The following is a 23,701-nucleotide window of genomic DNA, read 5'->3' as shown; positions in this document are numbered from 1 at the left end:
ACTTTCCTATACTATTTTTTATTTGTACCAAACTTGGACATGAGCTTGTTTATGATCAAAAGCTAGTATCTAGAAGGAAATTTAGTTAAAATTGTGTTCCTGTGTATCTGTTTTGAATTATAAATGGACTTAGTTTTTCTCCCAGTTAACATAACATACAGTCTGCTGTTAAAGTTTTTAAAACATTTATTAGATTGATAAGCTATCCTGGATTTTTACCAAACTTGGACAGAAGCTTCTTACAATCAAAAGAAAGTATCAAGAGGAATATTTTATTGATTTGTTTCCCTATTTTTGTTGAGCATGCATTTACAGCAGAAGTTGGCGAGACACTGGGTTCCGCGGAACCCTTACGAAATTTTCTAAATCGCGACTTAAGTACCTTGTGTTATATAAAGGTATATAGGGGGTAAAAAATTCTGAGATTAGTGGTCGAGCTTTCTGCGACAAAAGTCGAGAACATGGAAATAGAGTTTCAATGAAAAATGATTGCCACCAATTTGGTCTTTGATCGGCGAATTTCTTGAGAAAACTATATGTGCTGTTAGTCATGTTAGTACAAGAAATTGCCAAGAAGAGAAATTGTAAAGAAGAATAAGATCGAAGAGATCTGAATATTCCATTATGTGAGTTATTTCCTTAGGCTTTATGCATTTGACATATATTTGCATATACAAAAAACATAAAGAAGTATCAGTTTGATTAAAAGGGCATTTATGCTGCGGAATTACAGGCAACGGACGATTAGGGCAAAATATGTCAAATGACATGTACGAATATATGTTTGTTTTTAAAACATATAAAAAAATATAGTGCCTAAAGGAGGGATGAACAGAAACTTCTATTTTCTAAAAGATAGAATTTAGAATTTTGAGTAAAATATTTATTTGGTTAAAAATACACAGCAATATATAGTATATACAATTATCATAAAAATATTCCTCACTGCTGCTAGATGATACTAGGGACGGAGTCTTAATGACAATTATTACAGTCTGGATGGCAAGGTTTAGCATTAACTCTACAGCGACATCCACCAGAAATGTCACCTGGACCCTAAAAGGAAATATACAATTATTACTGCTACTGTGAAATAATATGAATAATTAAGATCGGCTCCTACAAAACAGAAATTGCACGATTTTCACTTTGAAAAAAATAAAGGAAATGAGACTAAGGCTCGATAAATACCACGAGTGATATACATATTCGTCTTAAAATTTGACAAATTAACGTTATAAATTGAATGATCTGTCAACACAATTAACATACACAATTTAAACGATGTTTTACGGACTATGGACTGTGAGTCGATTTGTATACTAATCCCAATTAGAATATAGCAAAGTGCTTTCGACCAATTAAATTGTAGGATTTGGTGTTTCAGTAATAGTTATCAAATGAGGACGCAGTGTTTCAGTGTATGATCTTACACTGTCAAGTGCAGTCTGAATGGGATAACTATTTTACATCCGACCTGTTCTAGATAAGTTTAAAAAATACAACATTTACACTTCATTAAATTTAGTTTTGGACGCCAAACAATCTATATACTTTATACTTTATACATGTATATCATTATTTAGTATATACCTTTAATTAGCCCCGGAAACAATGTTTTAAGTATAACAGCGAGTTCGTATCCAGTCGTCCTGGTTAGGGATTTGAGTCGTGGGTCGATAGGTGATGCCGGATCACCGCTACCAGATCATTATTCTTTCCTATGTTTTGTAACATTTTGACAGAAATACTTAATCCACAATAAAACTAAGAATTATTTATATAGATAAGACTAACTGTCAAAACGTATGGCTATGCTGGGAATCGAACTCAAGACCTTCAGCATATCAATCCACGACTCAAACCGCTACACCAGGACGACTGGATACGAACACATGGTTAATTTAACATACTTAAAGTCATAAGAAACCTCAAATTAAAAAAAAAATAATGCATATGTTTTTTATAACACAATGGATAGTTTTCAATTTATAAAACTTATGTACATATACTTTCTGTATGCAAAGTGACCTCAGTTTGACCCATCTCGTAAAAATCCGGTGATCGCAATACGCATGGATGTTCTTAAAATAAACTATTATCTGACTGTACATGTTAAACACGTGCTCAATATCCATGCTTTTTTGTCGTTTGTTGACGACAGGTGACAATCGATAAACTTCGGCTTCAAAACACGAACTTTAATTACCTGCCATATTTTCACAACAACCCTGACCGATTGAAAAAAAATGACGGTTATACGAAATTTATGGGAAAAAAATGATAAAATTGTGTACAGAAGAATAAGTTTATGATGTTTGTATGGATTGGTTCAAGAATTGGAATAACATTATTATTCATCAGTCACTCGTTTATTATGACTTTAAGCATTGTGTCCGGGGCTCAACAAAGGTATATACTATATAATGATATTCTTAGGATTGTAAAGCGTTCTAAACTTGATTTTATGAAGCGTTAATGATTTATTTTACTAATCTATAACAGATCGGATGCAAAATAGTTATCCCAGTCGGAGTCGGACTTGTTGTGTCAGTGTAAGATCACCCTCTGGGCTCCGGCTATCAGGATGATCTTAAACTGACACACTGCGTCTCATGGGTCAACTATTACAAACATTGTATTTTTCCTACATACATTTTGATAGTTAGTCTTTTCCGTAGAAATTCTAAGTTTAATTGTGGATTAGGCATTCCCCCCAAATTGTTACAAAACATAGGAAAGCATGCAAAACAAAGAAACTCAAGCTAGTGTGATCTAGTAGGGATGATCTTGCTCAGATAACCCCTGGTAGAAGAGCTGTGAGGTAATAATTGTGTAGAAATAACGTTCTTAGTAAGGGATTATCCTTTTGTCTACAACTGCCCCGAAGCATAGTTATGAGATTGAAAAGATTTATCACAAAGTGATTGAAACTGACTAAAAGTTGAATTTTGAGGTAAACCAAAACATTCAAAATAAGTTGAAGTTGAAGTTTACTTGTGCATTTAAATTGGTACCTTTAATATAATTATGAAAACATAAAATCACTTCAAATTACTAAAAACTTGAACAATATTAAAGCAATACAAAAAGTAATAAATTGCTGCACCGAGCGCAGATGGATACGACCGCAGAGGACCAACCCTGAACAGTTGGGGCAAAAATGGACACAATATTCACGCTTGATACAGGCCTGAATCAGGCATATATTACCTTAGCCATATTTGGCACAACTTTTTGGAATTTTGATCCTCAATGCTCTTCAGTTTGTATTTATTTGGCTTTATAAATATTTTGACATGAGCGTCACTGATGAGTCTTATGTAGACGAAACGCGCGTCTGGCGTACTAAATTATAATCCTGGTACTTTTGATAACTATTTGGATTGTAATTAAATATTTGACACATAATAGTTTTATGATATAGAATAACTGTAGTATAAAACTTAGAAATGGTTATATAATGTAATGATGGTTGCTCCCCTCCCCCCCCAAAAAAAAACAATTTTTTTTTTAATACCCATCTTTTTTTTTCGGTTTTGTGCATTACACTATGCTGTTGCGAATGGAATTCCCCCCCCCCAAAAAAAAAAAAAAAACCACTAAAAACAATTTCTGAATAAATTGTCCCCCTCCATTTTTTTCAAATTTCCAATGGAGTTTGCAACTATAATTACGCATTTTAGAAATACATCACAAAAGTCTTAAAATACAAAATGACATTAATAATTCAAAATCAGGCATTTCACGCCATGAAAGATCAGCAATTGCAAGACTGAGATGTGGTGTTTTCCCCCTTGAAATCGAGAAAGGGCGTTACCGGGGAGTCCCAGCTGATAGACGACTTGGTAAAGTTTGTAGAACTGGAAACGTAGAAGACGAAAACACTTTTTTATTACATTGTCCTACCTATTCGTTACAGAGAAATCAAATGTTTATGGACTGTCAACAGAGATATAACTGTAATTTTGATAACATGTCTGACATGGATAAATTAAATTTTTTACTTAGTGCCGGTGTTAAAATAGTGTCAAAATGTATCACTAACATTTCTGATATTAGAACACAAACATTAATGAGAAAAAATTAACTACTTATTTATTGTACATTTAAATTGATATTTGATAATTATAACCGATAACTATGGGAATTTTAATAGTACAGTGCATCATAAGCCGATGAAGGCTGGCTGACAAAAATATGTTTCATATTTGTATTATAATGTTATTGCAGGCTGCACTTTAATAAAACAATATATATAATTATGGCTAAAATTAATATACCTTAATCAGCAATTTTAGTAGTAGCTACTAAAAATTAATTGACAGCTAATCACCTCAAGACAATACACCATTTCTTTATATTGTGTCCATAGGGACAAAGATGATGCCCCCGCTAGCATATAACATTATAAATGGGAATAGCTCAATAACTGTAAAAGTGACGCTTCCAAAATTTAAACCTAAACTGGGTTAAGTGGTTATAAGCATTATATAGTTCGTTAACTTAGTTGAGACAAACTTAAGTAAGAGAACGGAAACAAAATATCATATGAGGTTATATAGGGACAAAACTGAAGAACATTAATCAAAGTGCTTGTAAGCGCCAATGGGTAAAGATTGTTTTAATTTTTTCAGTGAACATTGCATTCTATTTAGCATTGATTGTTGTTGATGCAATTAATTTTTAAAATTGAAGTTATCTTCCTTTGTCCATAATTGTAGTTGACTGAACTACAGTTATGGACATAGGAAGATAATTCCATATTTAAAAAAAAAACAGATATTATACCGTGTTCACACTATAAAATCTGCAGTTGGGGCGAACCCGGGTTAACTAACCCGAATTAATTACCCCAGTTCACACTTGATAAAAAATTAACCCGGTTTTAGTAGGGTGCCCAGCATCGAAAAAGACGTCTAGTTAACGAGTTTAAGTTAACGGATAACAAACGGCTATACTTATATGCAAACTATTAGAAATTCATTATATTTTCCAATCATGAATGTCATCGTAAGCTACCGTGGTCACGTTTTTCAAAATTTTGTAGTTTCTTAGGGTACCCAAAAATACCTCCTCATACAGGCCATCTCAACAGGAAAAATTAAATTATTGCTTTCTGTGTTATTTGTTCAAATGATACTTTTTTTTAGCTAAGAAACTAAATTTATCATATAACGAAAGCTGAAAAGATTTATACAATTTAAGTATAAGTATTTTATAATTTTAGTAGGACTATTTTTTTTTGGCTGAAATTTACCACATTTTGAACGAAAGAAAATTTATTGCGTGTTACTTGCACGGATTTTTCCCTCTGATCAAATCAATAAGACATGGTTCATATGTGTGCCAAATATCTTTTGTGTAATGTTAATCGATGAGAAGAAAATACCAATTTAAAACACAAATTAAGTGATAATTCTGCCTTGATTCAAACACACCTTTTCTCGTACCGTTAATCGTTTTGTAACTTACACTATCAGGTCATTAACTAGGACAATTGTCACTAACTTAATTTCTCTTCTTTGCTAATTGCATGGTCGACTTGTATGTTTTGAATAGTCCAGTTATCATATTTGAAGATCATTGTTTTGTTTTAGGAAATATTTGTTTCGTTGGTTTTTATAACTTTTATTGTTTTTTTTTAATTGATAGTTTTGTTATAATTGTAATATACAAATCAAATCCTTCGGTCACGTTTCAGACCCGGAATATGGCACACATTCAAAGTCCTGTTAAACTATGTCCATCAAGCCCTAATCGAAGAAGGAGTGAAATACAATGGGATAAGTGAGTTATATATCAGGGTTCTTCTTCTGAATTGCGTATTAATATGCGAGGAATTAGCATACACAAAAACCTTATCGACGCTATGGGAGCACGGAAAGATCATGTATAGTTTAGTATATTACATAATGCTTCAGACCTAGACCATCTTCGTACTTATGATTACAAAATATTGTACCATCAATCTTGCTATAAATCTTACACTAGCAGACGCAACTGCAGTTATTCTAAAACTGAATCAAGTTTTGTGTTCGTCTGTAAAAGTGTTTCCGGTCATATATAGAAGGTCGTCAAATTCCTGACTGGAAAAAGTTCTTTGAGTCAGTGAGAACCAGTAGAACGTAATCAAATTTCTTGTTTTTGATTGTTCAGCATCATGGTAGATCAACAGTTACTATAATACGTGAGAAAGTCATTTATCTAGCTAGCACTTCCAGGGACCCTTATTCTGCTCAGAAGGAGTATTCAGGTTTTAGGAATTATTGTGAGTGTCCGATGAAGTAGATACTCGCATGATGTAACATGCTATTCGTTTAGACAAAGAGTTCGGTGTAAAAGGAACAGGGATAGGTTAATAATAAAATCACAAGATACAGATGTACTGATCTTATGCGTTCATTACTGCCCCTCCATGCAGCATAATTATGAACTATGATTTCAAACAGACACGATAACTTGCACACACGATTTGCGCCGTTATATACCTGTCCACGAAATATTTTAAATAGATCATTGTGACCTTAACAAATTGAGCGTAACATTAGCTAAAATTTTATGTTCTATGGTCGGCTTGTTGTCTCTTTGGTACATTCTCCATTTCCATTCTCAATTTTACAATTTAAAATTTCTCCCTTGCCTCGCGTCCTCCTTGTGGATCTACTTTTAAACAACACTCAAGACATATATTTGATGTCTCCCCATATAGCAAAACTACCTTACATTATCCCTTCAGTTCGGATGGAAAAAGAAGAATGACTTGTTCCTTTCTATCTTTCAGCACCATTTAGTTCGTACTTGAAAGAGAAATCTGTGTTTCCAAAGGGTTGCATTTGCTTCGAACAAAATCTAACATCTGTCAAAATGTCAATACTCGTCTGGTTGCAGTTAGAAACATTGATGACGACGAAGATGACGCTGTATAAGATTTCATTTTTCTATTTGTACTATATGAATCATTGTGCAGCTATAGACTGAAAATTAAGCAGTTTTCTAAACAATAAAGAAAACATCTCCTCAATTTTGAAATCGTGGGAAATATAGTTATAATCTATCTTGTGGGGAAAGAGATGTAAAAAAAAAAACCCACGTGGTAAGTGGGCTTAAACTACAGGAGACCATAGAACGTATAAGGGTATAAAATTTGAAAACCACACGTTTAATATTTTTTTGCGTCCGAAGCGATTTTCTGGATATACATCATCAGGAACGCTCAAAGCCGAACATTAGAAATCCGAAGATGTATAAGTACCGAAACCGTTAAAGAGCTATGTCAAAAATACCTAAAATAATAAGCCAAATTCATCTAAAAACAACTTTGACTGAGGGAGTTGAAACCTTATAAGCTTCGATCATAATTTTCTATTTGCATTTGGTCTTTTTGTTTTTGCAATGCTGTTGTCAGCTTGTATTCCTTTTATAAGTTTTTAGCTCACATGGCCCGAAGGACCAAGTGAGCTTATGCCATCACGTGGCGTCCGTCGCCGTCCGTCGTCTGTCGTCGTAAACTATTTCAAGAATCTTCTCCTCTGAAACTACTAGGCCAAATACTTCCAAACTTTAACTGAATGTTCCTTAGGGTATCTAGTTTGTAAATTGTATCCGAGGTTTTCATCTATCAACAAACATGGTCGCCATTGCTAAAAATAGAACATAGGGGTCAAATGAAGTTTTTGGCTTATAACTCTAAAATCGAAGCATTTAGAGCAAATCTGACACGGGGGTAAAATTGATTATCAGGTCAAGATCTATCTGCCCTGAAATTTTCAGACGAATCGGACAACCCGTTGTTGGGTTGCTGCCCCTGAATTGGAAATTTTAAGGAAATTTTGCTGTTTTTGGTTATTATCATGAATATTATTATAGGTAGAGATAAACTGTAAACGGCAAAAATGTTCAGCAAAGTAAGACCTAAAAATAAGTAAAATTTACTGAAATGGTCAGTTGACCCCTTTAGGAGTTATTGCCCTTTATAGTCAATTTTTAACCATTTTTCATAAATCTTAGTTATCTTTTACAAAAATCTTCTCCTCTGAAACTACTGGGCCAAATTGAACTAAACTTAGCCACAACTATCATTGGGGTATGTAGTTTGAAAATTGTGTCCGGTGACCTGGCCAACCAACCAAAATGGCCGCCATGGCTAAAAATAGACCATAGGGGTAAAATGCAGTTTTTGACTTATAACTCAAAAACCAAAGCATTTAGAGCAAATCTGACATGGGGTTAATTTGTTTATCAGGTCAAGATCTATCTGTCCTGACATTTTCAGATGAATTGGACAACCCATTGTTGGGTTGCCTCCCCTGAATTGGTAATTTTAAGGAAATTTTGCTGTTTTGGTTATTATCTTGAATATTATTATAGATAGAGATAAACTGTAAACAGCAATAATGTTCAGCAAAGTTAGATTTACAAATAAGTCAACATGACCGAAATGGTCAGTTGACCTCGTTAGGAGTTATTGCCCTTTATAGTCAATTTTTAACTATTTTTCGTAAATCTTAGTAATCTTTTACAAAAATCTTCTCCTCTGAAACTACTGGGCCAAATTAATCCAAACTTGGCCACAATCATCTTTTGGGTATTAAGTTTAAACCAGATGCTCCGCAGGGCGCAGCTTTATACGACCGCATAGGTTGAACCCTAAACGGTTGGGGCAAGTATGGACACACCATTCAAGCTGGATTCAGCTCTAAATTTGGATTGTGATTAAATAGTTGACACAGCATAGGTTTTGGACACAGAATGAATGTGGTCTAATGAACTTAAAATATTTTTTTTGTCTTTGAGCAATCACTATGCTGTTGAATATAAATCCTCTCAAAAAAATGTTTGAAGAAATTTTCTTTTTATTTATGAAATCTGAAATGAGAAAAATTAAACCCCCCCCACCATTTTTTTTTCACATCCCCTTTCCCTTTTTCAAAACTGATCTCAATTCAAATTTCGAATGGAGTTTGCAACAATAACTACTCATTTAAATACATCATAAAATATTAAAATGTAACAAAAAGTGCTTGTTATCACTGAATGGTAAAGAGTGTTTTAATTTATCAGTTGGTAGTAAAAGTGAATATACATTGTGCATTGTATAAAACAATGATTTTAGTTGATTCAACTACTATTCTGGACAAAGAAAGATAACTCCAATCAATTGAAAATTTCTTGCTATTGCACAATATTGTGCAATTAGATATTTCTTGCTATTGCGCAATACTGTGCAATTGAAAATATTTGCTATTGCACAATACTGTGCAATTGAAGATTTCTTGCTATTGCACAATACTGTGCAATTGAACATTTTTTGCTATTGCACAATACTGTGCAATTGAAGATTTCTTGCTATTGCTGAATACTGTGCAATTGAAAATTTCTTGCTATTGCACAGTACTTAATATAATAGTTTTGGATCCTGATTTGAACCAACTTGAAAACTGGGCCCATAATAAAAAATCTAAGTACATGATTAAATTCAGCATATCAAAATATTTGGCATATTAAAGAACCCTAATTATTCAATTTTTGATGAAATCAAACAAAGTTTAATTTTGGACCCCGATTTGGACCAACTTGAAAACTGGGCCAATAGTAAAAAATCTAAGTACAGTTTTAGATTCAGCATATCAAAGAACGCCAAGGATTTATTTTTTGTTAAAATCAAACTAAGTTTAATTTTGGACCTTAATGTAGACCAATTGGAAAACGGGACCAAAAATTAAGAATCTACATACACAGTTAGATCCGGCATATCAAAGAACCCCAATTATTCAATTTTTGATGAAATCAAACAAAGTTCAATTTGGGACCCTTTGGGCCCCTTATTCTTAAAATCTGTTGGGACCAAAACTCCCAAAAATCAAACCAAACCTTCTTTTTATGGTCATAAACCTTATGGTGCGAAAACCAAGAATAATGCTTACTTCGGCCCCTTTTTGGCTCCTAATTCATAAACTGTTCAGACCTCAACTCCCAAAATCAATCCCAATCTTCCTTTTGTGGTCATAAACCTTGTGTTTAAATTTCATTGATTTCTATTTACTTATACTAAAGTTATTGTGCGAAAACCAAGAATAATGCTTATTTGGGCCCTTTTTTGGCCCCTAATTCCTAAACTATTTGAACTAAAACTCCCAAAATCAATCCCAACCTTCCTTTTGTGGTCATAAACCTTGTGTCAAAATTTAATAGATTTCTATTTACTTAAACTAAAAGTTATAGTGCGAAAGCCAAGAAAATGCTTATTTGGGCCCTTTTTGGCCCCTAATTCCTAAAATTTTGGGACCAAAACTCCCAAAATCAATCCCAACCTTCCTTTTGTGGTTATAAACCTTGTGTTAAAATTTCATAGATTTCTATTCACTTTTACTAAAGTTATGGTGCGAAAACCAAGAATAATGCTTACTTGGGCCCCTTTTTGGCCCCCAATTCTTAAACTGTTCAGACCTCAACTCCCAAAATCAATCCCAACCTTCCTTTTGTGGTCATAAACCTTGTGTTTAAATTTCATTGATTTCTATTCACTTATACTAAAGTTATTGTGCGAAAACCAAGAATAATGCTTATTTGGGCCCTTTCAGCATATCAAAGAACCCCAAGGATTCAATTTTTGTTAAAATCAAACTAAGTTTAATTTTGGTCCCTTTGGACCTTAATGTAGACCAATTGGAAAACGGGACCAAAAATTAAGAATCTACATACACAGTTAGATCCGGCATATCAACCCTTAAGGGGTTATTGTCCTTTAATGACAATTTTTCACAATTTGTTTATCATATTTGCTAACTTTAAAAAATCTTCTCCTCTAAAACTACTCAACCAAATTCAACCAAACTTCATTTGAATGATCAGTAGGGTGTATAAAATAAAGTTTGTGTTTTATTTTCTATTTCGTCAAAAAAACATGGCCGAAGGCATTGTTTACCAGGTGAGCGATTCAGGCTCTTGAGAGCCTCTTGTTTAATGTCCCTATGGTTTCTCACGCCGTTTTTGTTTGTAAAATACATCGGTGCTGTACATAACCCTCTCCCTTATTTTATTTTTGGAATACGTGTGAACACTATAGCCAATTGTTGCTACTTTAGTCATCTGTATATGTAGGATGGGGTGTTTTACCTGTTTCTAATAGAAGTTTTGTTTTCATAACTTTAACCCCCCCCCCCCCCCCCCCCCCCCCCCCCCCCCATTTTTTCTCCGTTTGCAGTAATTTTTACTTCTGTAAAGCAAAGCTATTAACAGAGCTTTATTTTCAACCAAGTTCGACGTTAATGTTACATAATTTTCGAAACTAATCATTTATATATATACTCTTTCAAACCCAATAACAGAAATTTGATATTTACCTAGAAATTGACGAACACCTTACTATCAAACGACGTTTTGTTTTCGACAAATTATCAAAGTTAAGATCTAAAAAACATCTTGAGATCTTACTTGTAACGAATTGAATACAGAAATTTCAAATTTAGTAAATGAAATACAGTGATGATCAGTTCTAACCTCTCATAAATTCTGTCAGAATATGCAGGAGAACTGTTCTAGAACAGTATGTAGAACTGTCAGCCTGACACCTTTTAGTCAGTTCTAGGTTAGAACTGTTCTAGCTAGAACTGATTTGGTCAGTTCTACCTAGAACTGATTTGGACAGTTCTAGCTAGAACTGATCCTGACAGTTCTACCCTAGAACAGTTTAAGACAGTTCTAGCTATAACTGACCAAATCTTTGGTCAGTTCTACGGTTAGAATTGATTTCAAATTCTACGGCTAGAATTGATTTATAAATTCTACAGCCAGAATTAAATTATAAATTCTACGGCTAAAATTGATTTATAAATCCTACAGCTAAAATTGATTTATAAATTCTACGGCTAGAATTGATTTATTAATCCTACAGCTAAAATTGATTTATAAATTCTACGGCTAGAATTGATTTGGTTTAAATTTAAGAACTCTTTGTCTAAATATAAAGGCTTCGGCAAAATAGCGATTAATATTATAAAGAGTTTTGCTATTTTTGCTCTTTCTTTCTGCAAATCTATATAGCTGCACAGTAATTCAGTTATAATTTTAGGTCAAGAGGGACTGTTATATACAAGTTACAGCAATATTGGAAAACAATGACCTCAAAATTTTGTTCGCATGAATTTATAGTGCCAGTATATCCTCTTTTTATTCAAAGTATTGAATCGTAAACAAATATCAGCAGTTTTCATACTTCAGACTGAGTTGTATAATAAAATCTTTTGACCGCATCAACCAAAACTGACCATATTTGCTTTTTTTTTTATGTGAGTCTATATAGTTGCACAGTACTTCAGTTATATTTTTTTTTTACTGTAGTATAGATTAATAACTGAAATATTGGAAATTGAACAAACTTCAGTAGTTTTCATACCTCAGACTGACTCATGTAACAAAAATATGTGTATGCATCAATCAAAACTGACCATATTTGACAGCATCAACAAAATCTGACCATATATGATGACTGCATCAGTCAAAACTGATCATTTTGCTTTTTTTAATGTAAAAATGTGCGAAGCGGGTTTTTTAATAGTGTGCACCACATTTTTTACGTTATTTCGAATAGACAGAAAAAAATGATAAGTCATTTCTTATAATTTAATTCTAAATTCCATGAAAAAACGTTGATGACATTACGATCACATGACTAACTTATGTTTATGGGAGCTGATAACACAATAACGACAGAAGACCCGTTACATCCAAACTTAAATTATTAAATAATGAACCGTCACAAAATTTAGACTTTTTAAGTCAGTACGTAGTTCATGATGTTTTTTTTAAACAAAACTATTTAACGGCATCATCCAACACTCACACCACTGATTCATATACTTTATTTTAAAATGAAAAGTAAATGTATGAGAAGTTCTCTTCTTGGAAAGGTATACTGACTTAACTGTTAATATATTTGAAGAAGGAAAATGATTGGTTCTGTTTGTAGCCTTACGTCCAGTGGCAAATATTTCATTCATGTTCAGATCGAGTATATTTTTCTGACGTTCCAGACTCCCAGATATTATTCATTATCGTTATGGATAAGTTTGGCAACGAGATAATGCAAATCTGAGACCTCAGTGCAAATGTACATAGTTTTCTTGCGTTTAACAACACTGTGTTCATTACTATGATATCCCATAATTCATCCACTGTACAATTTTCGTTTGAACATTTGTCAAAACAGAATCTTAAATCATGAATGTAAATCCAAGGCAAACAAGGTAAATTCAGATTAAATTTACTTGAATATTAAATGCAGAGTTATATTTACGAAGAGACTGTTAAAAACGGGGAACGAAGAAACGTAAACAATGATTAATTTGCAATCTCATAAAAATATTTCTCCGATGAGTTGGATAACCTCCTATCCACTTCGATATTTGTACATGTAACTTTTGATCAGTAAAAAATATAGAAACATCTGCTATTATATATAGTAAAGTAATTGGAACTGATTTTTTCTTTTAAATTCTAAATTGCCCTTTCTGCAGTGACGTCATTTAGAACTGTTCTACAGTCCTGACTGATTTAGTCAGTTCTGCTGACAGTTCTACGGTTAGAACTGATTTGGTCAGTTCTACCTAGAACAGTTTTAGACAGTTCTACCCTAGAACTGATCCTGACAGTTCTACCTAGAACAGTTCTAGCTAGAACTGTTCTAGGACAGGTTAGAACAGTTCTATGACAGAATATTCTGACAGTTCTAATGAGAGGTTAGAAGTGATCTCCACTGTAGGTCAAGGTCACAGTTATTTTAACAGCTGTTTGAAAATTTCACATTTGCACCCTATATGCAAAAAAGTCAATCTACCAGTCATTTTTGGCGAGAAAAATATAAAATAAGTTTAAAATGTAGATACAAAAGATATTTTTCCTTAAAATAGTTGTTTTTATTTTACTCCAAACGCATATATCTAAATGTGAATGTGCATTTTTCTGGAACTTTTGCTTTGACCTTTGACCTTGATTTAAAATAAAAATGTGACCACGGCAGACAATGAGGCAACGGTATTTCGATGAGGCTTGTTCTCCTCTTTCCAATGGTACTAGAACACACCCGCGAAATCGCGGACATATACAGCTTGTTAACTGTTGTAGGATGATTATGTATGGAGAATTACATAAAAGGTATCTTCCTTTTTCCAAAGTCCGATATTTGTTTCCTTTCTGTTAAATTCAATTATATTCGTGTTTCTGGCCTACGACCACAATTATTCTTCTCCTTTGCTACAATGCTTCTTTTGGTAAAAGTCAAATCAAATTAAAAATTTGCACCGTTTCAAACATGAGATAAATGTAACTGCTTATATGTATATAGACCATTGTTAGTCTAAAAAATATGCTTCTATGACAATCCATCAGTGCTTTTTTTTAGAGCCTTATTAACATGCCAATGGTAGGATTTGAATCATGTATAAATGACTAATACCGACTAGGGCTAATTTGAGGGGTTGTCGATCGGAGGGGTCCTGATCCAGAAATCCCGGGCTTATAACTATGAAATCCCGGGCTTATAATCATGAAATCCCGAGATGCAGAATTTAAGAGAAATTCATATCCCGAAATCGAAAAATATCGGATCCCGTAGGATGAATCCCCCAATCCCGAGCTTAAAAACACCCGATCCCGACGCCCCGAAATAGGTACTGCCTCCTTCTCATCTCTACCTTACTTTCATTTTTGCCAAATCACTATTTTCCCTTTCAACAATAAATTTGTATGCCCAAATTATGGGCATTATGTTTTCTAGTCTGTGCATCCGTGCGGTCGTTTGTTCGGTCGTCCGTCCGTCCGTCTCGTCCGTCTGTCCCACTTCAGGTAAAAGTTTTTGGTCTAGGTAGTTTGAGATGAAGTTGAGCATGTTTTGCTTATTTTAATATATATGCAAGTGGTATGACCCCTTAATAGTAAACATTTCAAAGAAAACAGTAAACAGAATCAGGGCCTTTCTATACTAACCGCTATGTAGAAATTCCTTGACAGAATACAGAGAGTCTCTATATATTAAAGTAGTAAAATCGTAGTTTACATGTAGATAAACGCGAAAAAATATTTGTCTTCTCTAAGGAGGTATAATAGTTGTGATTTTGTGATCTAAACACCATGATATGGAGAACGCTCTACAATTGGTTGTACTTGTGTCACATGTTTTACTTATTTTAATATAAATGACCCCTTAAATAGTAAACATTTCTTTCACAAGTCATTTTTTTCAAAACAATATAAACAAAAACAAAAACAGCATGTATCAGCTATACCTAAAGGAACACATGTTTAATTCTAGAAGCTGCTTTAAGGTAAGACAATAACTTAAAACGCGAGCATTCAAAGTTATTTGATTTTCATTGTAACAATCTTGCAAAATATATTTTTACCAAGTCGGCCCACGCTGTCAATGTGGTCGCCATTTTGAAAAATAATACAAGATTTTCTGAAAATAGCTAATTTTCAAATCAATTTGGAAGGGACATAATAAAAAATTAAACTATTGCATCTACGATATTTCAAATATTTATGAATGTAGTAATAAGAACATATTCCCACAATTATTCCATCAGTTTTGTAAAAATCGCAATTTTATGTTTAACAAGACAGAAAATACAATATTTATCGGAGTTGTATGATATAACATGGGAACTTATCGAGGCAACACGACAAATTTTTAAAAGCATTTGGAAGGGAGAAGACCAAAAATTAAACTGTTCCAAAAGGCATAAATATCTTTCTAAATATATGAGGAATTAATATATATTCCCACACTTTTTGTATCATGAACTCAAAGTAATTTATTTTATCGATTCCTGAAAGCCCCTGTGCATTTCTATATATTTTACTTGGGCTTGATACGGGTGATGTGTGACGTCACGAAAGTCACGTGATGACTGCTATAGTTGGATATGTTCCGCCACAGATGAACCATGCACTATAGACAAGTACACCTTACAATCAATCTATGTATTGCATATAGTTAATCTATTGCCTATAGTATCTTGAAAACTTAACATTGACCAATGACGCATAAAATTGAGGTCAAGGTCAGATGATACTTGACAGACAAACATTCACATCTTACAATCCTTCCATACAACAAATATAATTGACATATTGACCTATTGCTTATAGTTTTTAGTTTACACCAGATATACATGACATATTGCAAAAAACCCACCATATCTCAAAAACTTTATTTGACTACTGAACCATTAAAATGAGGTCAAGGTCAGATGACATCTGCCAGTTGGACATGTACACATTAAAATCATTCCATAAACCAAATATACTAGACCTAATGCTTAAAGTATTTGATATACTGTGGATTCATTATTATTCGTTGGGTACCAATTTTCGTGGGTACAGGTAAACCACGAATTTAAATGTTCAATGAATAACACATGTTCAATAGGCTTTGTATACAGAAATTGATAAAGCCAAGAAATCAAATGAGGTTGAGGTCAAATGAAAACTGCCTGATGGGCATGATAACCTTGCAAGATACGCACACAAACTAAATATAATTATCCTATTACTCATATTAAGAGAGAAATTAACATCACAAAAAATCTTAACCTTTTTTTCAAGTAGTCGCTGAACCATAAAAATGAGGGTCAAGAACACATAGATATAGGAAAGACGGATCGTCGTAACACAAAAGCAATATATACAAAGTATGAAGCATCAAGGTCTTCCACCTTCTAAAATATAATATAAAAAAGATGTGGTATGATTGCCAATGAGACAACTCTCCACAAAAAACCAAACGACAAAGAAATTAACAACTATAGGTCATAGTACGGCCTTCAACAATAAGCAAAGCCCATACCACAGTCAGAAAAAAAGACGCCGAAATGACATTGTAAAACAGTTCAAACGAGAAAATAAACGGCCTTATTCATGTACAAAAATTGAATGAAAAACAATATGTAACACATAAACAAACGACAACCACTGAATTACAGGCTCCTGACTTGGGACAGGCACATACATACAGAACGTGGCGGGGTTAAACATGTTAGCGGGATCCCAACCCTCTTCTTAACAAGGGATAGTGCTGTAACAGTTCGACATAAGAACGATCCATAAAAATCATTTGATAAGGGCTTAACTCATCACATGGGTACAAATACTACACAGATTGGACGTTGCCGGGTACTTGTATATGCCAACAACAAAAAGACATTAAGTACAGATATGAGAGTATTCGCAGTTATTGACTGCTAGTTCAAAGCTGCTAACAACTAATAAAAAAATCATGCATCTAAGATTAAATTATCAATCAGTACACATCCAACATCCAATGGATCTAGTGTAAAGACGTCATAAACAGTCAGAGAATAAACATGACCTTATGCAATGCCAATTTACGATACAGGTATCGACAGTTTGTAGATCCAGGAAGATTTATATGTTACAGTATATCACGATAATATCTAGTTTGTCTTTAATTTACTAATAACAAAATCAATATTAATACCAATTAAAACAATACGCAATGCTATAGTTACAGTGTTGAATTGGTAACCTTTTTAATAAGTTTATTTAAAGGATCAAACAGTTTACCAAGATCATTTATAAATTTCCGGGCACGGTAAAACAAGATTTCAGTAAAAATGAGGATGCGCTATCCCGTTTAAAATAAGTTTTCTTCAGGTACAATAAAACTTAAAAACCAAATCTTTATATCTATGGAAGAATTTTGTAATTAATGGTCACGAAATCCCTGGCTTAATAATTTAACATTTATACATAGATAACGAACGTTAAAATAAATTAGATACAGGGCGCAGAGGTCGAACTGTTAGGGCAAGTATGGACACAACATTCAAGCTTGCAACAGCCTTGAATTTGGATTGTGATTAAATGGTTGACACAGCATAGGTTTCAGGCACAGAATGAATGTGTTTTAATGAACTTAAAAAAATAAAATTTACCTACATGTATAATGCAATATCCAAAATCTAAATACATTGCCATAAAACAAGCATATAAAACAAGCATATAAAAAAATCCCAATAATTCAATTTTGATGAAATCAAACAAAGTTTAATTTTGGACCCTTTTGCACTCAATGTGGACCAATTTGATAACAGGGCCCAAAAATCAAAATGTAAATACATGGTTTGATTTAGCATGTCAAAGAACCCAATACATTCATTTTTGTTGAAATCAAACCAAGTTAAATTTTGGACCCCAATTTGGACCAACTTGAAAACTAGGCCCATAATCAAAAATTTAAATGCAAGTTTATATTTATTATACCAAAGAACCCCAAGATTTCAATTTTTTAAATCAAACAAAATTCAATTTTGGACCCTTTTGTCGTCAATGTGAACCTATTTAATCATGACAGGGCCAAAAAAATCAAAAAATATAAATGCATGGTAAGATTAAGCATATCAGAGAACCCCATATATTCAAATTTTGTTGAAATCAAACAAAAAAGTTTGACAAATTGGACAAACTTGAAACTGGGCAAATAATCAGAAAATCTAAATTCATGTTTACATTCAGCATATCAATGAACCCAAAGGGTTCAAATTTTGGGGTAAGACGGCTTCAAACCGTCAATCCCTTATGGGGTTGACCAGAGTGACATCCCCTCACGTCATTCATTTTCTTTGTATAGTGTGGAAAACCCCCCGACAAATCTTTATACTGAGATTGATGAGAAGGAGGCACACACATGAATACATTGTAGATGAACTGTAAACACTTTTTTTTTTACACATTTCCCTTCTGTTTCTCGCGAAATTATCGTATCTTGAGCTCTCCTTTACACTATTCAGATTCTTTTTACAATCTGGAAAAATCAGTATGACGAGATATTCTAAATATATCCAACCTACATTATATTTAATAGTGACGTCATTGTGGGAATGACACACTTCGCAGAAGGAGGGATATCCTTCACTGGTGATTTAAATCATTCTCAGAGTTCGTGCACTAATTAACAATTGGTATTTGTTAAATTTAAGAATAATTATAATTGCTGTTGGTGATTCAAACATGCAATACTTTAATTTGTAGGTCAACAACTTTCAAAGTAAACAAAGACCATGGGGATACGTGTGTTTGGGGAGAGAAACGATTTTTTTATTTTTTTTCTGTAAAATTCTGTTTTGAGAATCTTCCTCCAAATCAGGAGCACCTCAATTGATAAGTAATTATCCACTAAAATGAAAGTTAATGTACATGTATCTGAACACTTAAAATGTGACATAGTCTTTCATTAAAACTAAATTTTGTGTACCAACATATTCATTGTAATGGTAAAAAAAAACATTAAATAAAAAAATGTTGCATTTTGTTGATTAAACCTATTTATTCATGAAATTTACAAATATTTCAAAATGTAGGATCATATTGTTTTTTATTAGTACCTGTATCCATGTGATGATAGTTGTAACTGGGAACTTTATCAATGGAAATTTAAAACTGAATAGATTTTTCAGTCCTTAAGAAAAAAATTAAAATCTTAGCTATAGAGTACTGTCACAAAAAATGGAAAACGGCCCTAGCCTGCAGTTCAGTGGTACACAATTAAGATTTCAAAAAATATTGTAGTTGTTTTTAAATGACAGAATTCAGTTGAATTTTAGATAATTTACTGTCATCTTTAATCGAATGTTTAGATTTAGAAGATGCAGATCTCTTCCATGGTCCAAATTGAATCCTAAACCAAGGAAACGAAATTACTGATTTCAATATTGTCAACCTTTTTACATGTTCTAGCTGCTCTTTTTTTCATTCTTTATATGAAGACTATCAAAAGATACCCCCCCCCTCCCCCAAATAAATAAATAAATTATATATAAATATACTAAATAAATAAATGATTTGGAAAATACGTTGAAGGTATAAAAAGTCATGAGAATTCCGAAAGCAATAAGGTTCTATCCGGGCACTCAGGTTCTAAACCTTGGTTCCATCTGGGTTGTTTGGTTCTGAACCTTGGTTCTACCCGGGTTCTTTGGTTCGAAACCATGGTAACTGGTTCAACATCCGGGTTGTTTAGTTATAGCAACCCGACTTCTTGGTTCCATCTGGGTTCTATTCTAGATTATTTTAATGTTCCCTATGAACTTGGAGAAGATAACCACAAGTATCCGAATAAAAAGATAAAGTAGGTCAAAGACGCTAAAATTGTTTATAACATTAAACATTTCAGGATCGACGGTAAAAGAGGCTGCCTGTAACACGGCTGGTAATCTACACACGCAGAACATTTGGTTCTGCAATGTAAACCGTGAGAGGATTTTCCGGTTGTGCTTGAGTCGAGCAATTGTCACCGCTTCGAAAGGTATATACATTTCTAAATCGCAATTTTCTTATTCGACTGATCAAAATATTGAAAATCGGAGAATGCTATGCTGTGGTGAATACTTTAACAAAGAGATATATGTATCATATACTGTTGTACGTGGAGTTGAACTCTTACAAAATCAGTTGCTCCGCGAAAATTTGCCTTAAAAAGTGACATTTAGATTTTGAAATGGTTCTATTAACAGACCTACAAGTTCAAATTTACTTTTTATTCGGTTAATGGGTATGAATGTCGTTTTGGGCGGCGTGGACGCTGTCCGGTGTTGATAGACATCTTAGTAAATCTAAAAACCTCATACTTAAACAATATCCCAAAAATATCATGTGGTCATGCGTGAGAGGATCGGTTCTGATTGAGGACATCGTGAATGCGTGAGGGGACTTGAAGTCACATCTTTATACACAAGCTATCAGTCGTTGAAAGTTGCCTTAATATGGTTAGATTGTTTATGAAAAAAGAAATTTGTGTGCATAAATAAAAATTATGAGATATAATTTTGAAATAACAATAAATCACCAAGTTTTCTTTTTAAGAATAAAAGTCTAACCAATTAATTTCAAATATGTGTCCAAATTCGTGGATTTGGGCAAATCATCGGTATAGTTTACTACCACACTTTGATATTAATTAATATTGTAATTTTCATTGTTATTGACAAATGTTACATCAGTATTGCAAATCTAATCCTGAATTCTGTCTATCCTATTTTTGGGATATTGTTTAAGAAATTCCTATGTGACGTCACTTTGTGCGTTTATGGTTTTAGCTAACTCGGCTGTGAATTTTTATGTGCTGGTTTAGGTTGTTTTATGTATCCTTTTTTATTGTTAAGGTAGTCACCACTTCGATTTTATCATATAGTCATTTTATAAAACATCACTGGTTGCAAAATTATGAATTATTCGAAATAACAAGGATGTTCTTATTCCAGGCAGAACCTCTATCCGTATAAGGCACAACTTTTGGACCTTTGGTCCTCAATGTAATTGTCTTGGCTTTCGAACTTTTTTCATCTGATCTGATCGTCACTGGTAAGCCTTTTGTGGACGAAAGACGCATCTTACATATAATTTTTTTTAAACCTGGTACATATTGTTAGCTTTAATTGGAGTGCCTCTCTGTCCTACATGTTCTCTCATTTATTTGTATTGTAGTCCTGTCATGTAATGTTGTCTTTAAATGATATATTTACCATTGCGGTAGAAGCGGGAGGTTTGGCATGCCACAAAACCGGGTTCATCCCATCATTTTTTCTTAAAATGTCAAGTCAGGAAAATAGCCATTGATAAATTGTAATTCGTTTCTGTGTGTGTTAAAGTTTAATGTTGTGCTTCTGTTGTGTCATAGTTTTCCTCTTATATTTGATGTGTTTCCTCAGTTTTAGTTTGTAGTCCGAATTTGTTATTTATGAATTTCGACAACTGTTTACTACTGTTGCTTTTATGGAGACATATTTGCAATTTATTGGTTAGACTGTTTATTCATATACAAAAAAACTTTGTGTGATGTATTTTATAAATCAAAATATTCAAACAAATATCAAAATTTGTGTTTTCGCGATCCATTTAAAAAAAAAACGCAATACAAGGGGAGTTAACTCTTTTAGTAAAAAAATATATACTGGGCTCAAATGAAATTTTTCTACTTTTATTTGTAGCTAGAAACAAATCGTTGATAAAATTTTTCCTTTTATTGTCCGTAAAACCTATCTTCCCACAATGTATTTCAAAATTCTATCTCATTAATTTTGTTTATGCACACAAATGTGTTTTTTCATGAACAATCTGACCACATTTAGGCCTACTTTCAAAGACTCATAGTTTAGATATAATATTATGATTTCACGTCCCCTCACGCATTCCCGATGTCCTCAATCAGAACCGATCCCCTCACGCATGACATAATGAAAATATGAGGTTTTTAGATTTATTAAGATGTCAATCAACACCGGACAGCGTACACGCCGCCCAAAACGACATTCATACCCATTAACCGAATAAAAAGTAAATTTGAACTTGAGGGTCTGTAATTAGAACCTTTTCAAAATTTAAATGTCACTTTTTTAGGCAAATTCTCGTGCGGCAACTAATTTTGTAGGAGTTCAACTCCACGTACAACAGTAAATGATATATGTATCTCTTTGTTAAAGTATTCACCACAGCATAGCATTCTCCGATTTTCAATATTTTGATCAGTCGAATAAGAAAATTGCGATTTAGAAATGTATATACCTTTCGAAGCGGTGACAATTGCTCGACTCAAGCACAACCGGAAAATCCTCTCACGGTTTACATTGCAGAACCAAATGTTCTGCGTGTGTAGATTACCAGCCGTGTGTAAGGTATTTATTTTCTCATTCTAATAATTTTGATTAGGAAAACAAGATGAAAATAAAGCATCGTTTAGATGTTAAAAATAAAACGAAATATACATTATAGCGAACATCAGTCGTTCTGTTTTTATTTATTTACCTTTGCTCATTCCTTATTTCCGTTAATATTTCTAAAAGTTTTAAAACAACAAAATTAGGACCTGTCGTTTAATTGGCCAACGATATATACTAGCCACTTGACCAGTTGACGACTTGCATATATATTTGATTGCACATTTAAAGTTCGAATGAAGTTTGTTAGCTTTTTTTAATTGAAAAATAAGTTATAAAATATTACAAAAATGTATATGTACAATTTTGTCAAATTTTATACCACTTGTGAAAGGCATGCATACACTCATTATAGGCCCAAAATAATCAAATCAAAATTAAGATTGAATATTTTAATAATAAGATTGTGTGTGTGTTAATGAAAGTGCTAGTGGGATGAGTAGCACCAGCACAATAGTCAGAACTTCTGTGTTGGTACCATAGTAAAGGGGCTTATAGAGTTACTCTAGTCCGTTAGTCCCGAACGTCAAAAAAATAAAAGGGTTCCGTTCTCTTAACTTTAGTTACCTCGAACAAATACTACAAAACTTATACACAAAATTAAAAAGAAGATGTGGCATGAGTGCCAATAAGAACTTTCCACAAAAGACTAGATGGCACAGAAATTAACCGCTATAAGTCACCCTACGGCCCTCAACAATGAGCAAAGTCCATACCGCATAGTCAGCTATAAAAGGTACCGATATGACATGTAAAACAATTCAAACGAGAAAAGAGACGGACAAATTTATATACAAAAAATGAACAAAAACAAATATGTAACACATGAAAAAACGACAACTATGAATTACAGTCTCCTGACTTGGGACAGACACATATAAAAAAATAGAATGAGGCGGATTAAACATGCTAGCGGAATCACCACCCTCCATCTAATGTGGCATGGGTGCCAAAGAAAAACTCACCACAAC

General features: G+C 33.2%; 1 protein-coding gene across 1 annotated transcript in view; it reads right to left on the bottom strand.

Moving 5' to 3' along the window:
• Positions 1-868: 868 nt before the first annotated feature.
• LOC139525462 (ranBP-type and C3HC4-type zinc finger-containing protein 1-like) overlaps positions 869-23,701 on the bottom strand; it is a 219,007-nt gene continuing 196,174 nt past the window's right edge. The window contains exon 12 of the mRNA XM_071320813.1: positions 869-1,056. Coding sequence (XP_071176914.1) covers positions 976-1,056 — 81 coding nt within the window. The 3' untranslated portion in view covers positions 869-975. The remainder of the gene's footprint in view (positions 1,057-23,701) is intronic.

Source organism: Mytilus edulis, chromosome 5, assembly GCF_963676685.1.
Source record: "Mytilus edulis chromosome 5, xbMytEdul2.2, whole genome shotgun sequence".
NCBI classification, from domain to species: Eukaryota; Metazoa; Mollusca; class Bivalvia; order Mytilida; family Mytilidae; genus Mytilus; species Mytilus edulis.
The sequence above is the reverse complement of the archived record's forward strand: the minus strand, read 5'-3'. Positions and strand labels throughout refer to the sequence as shown.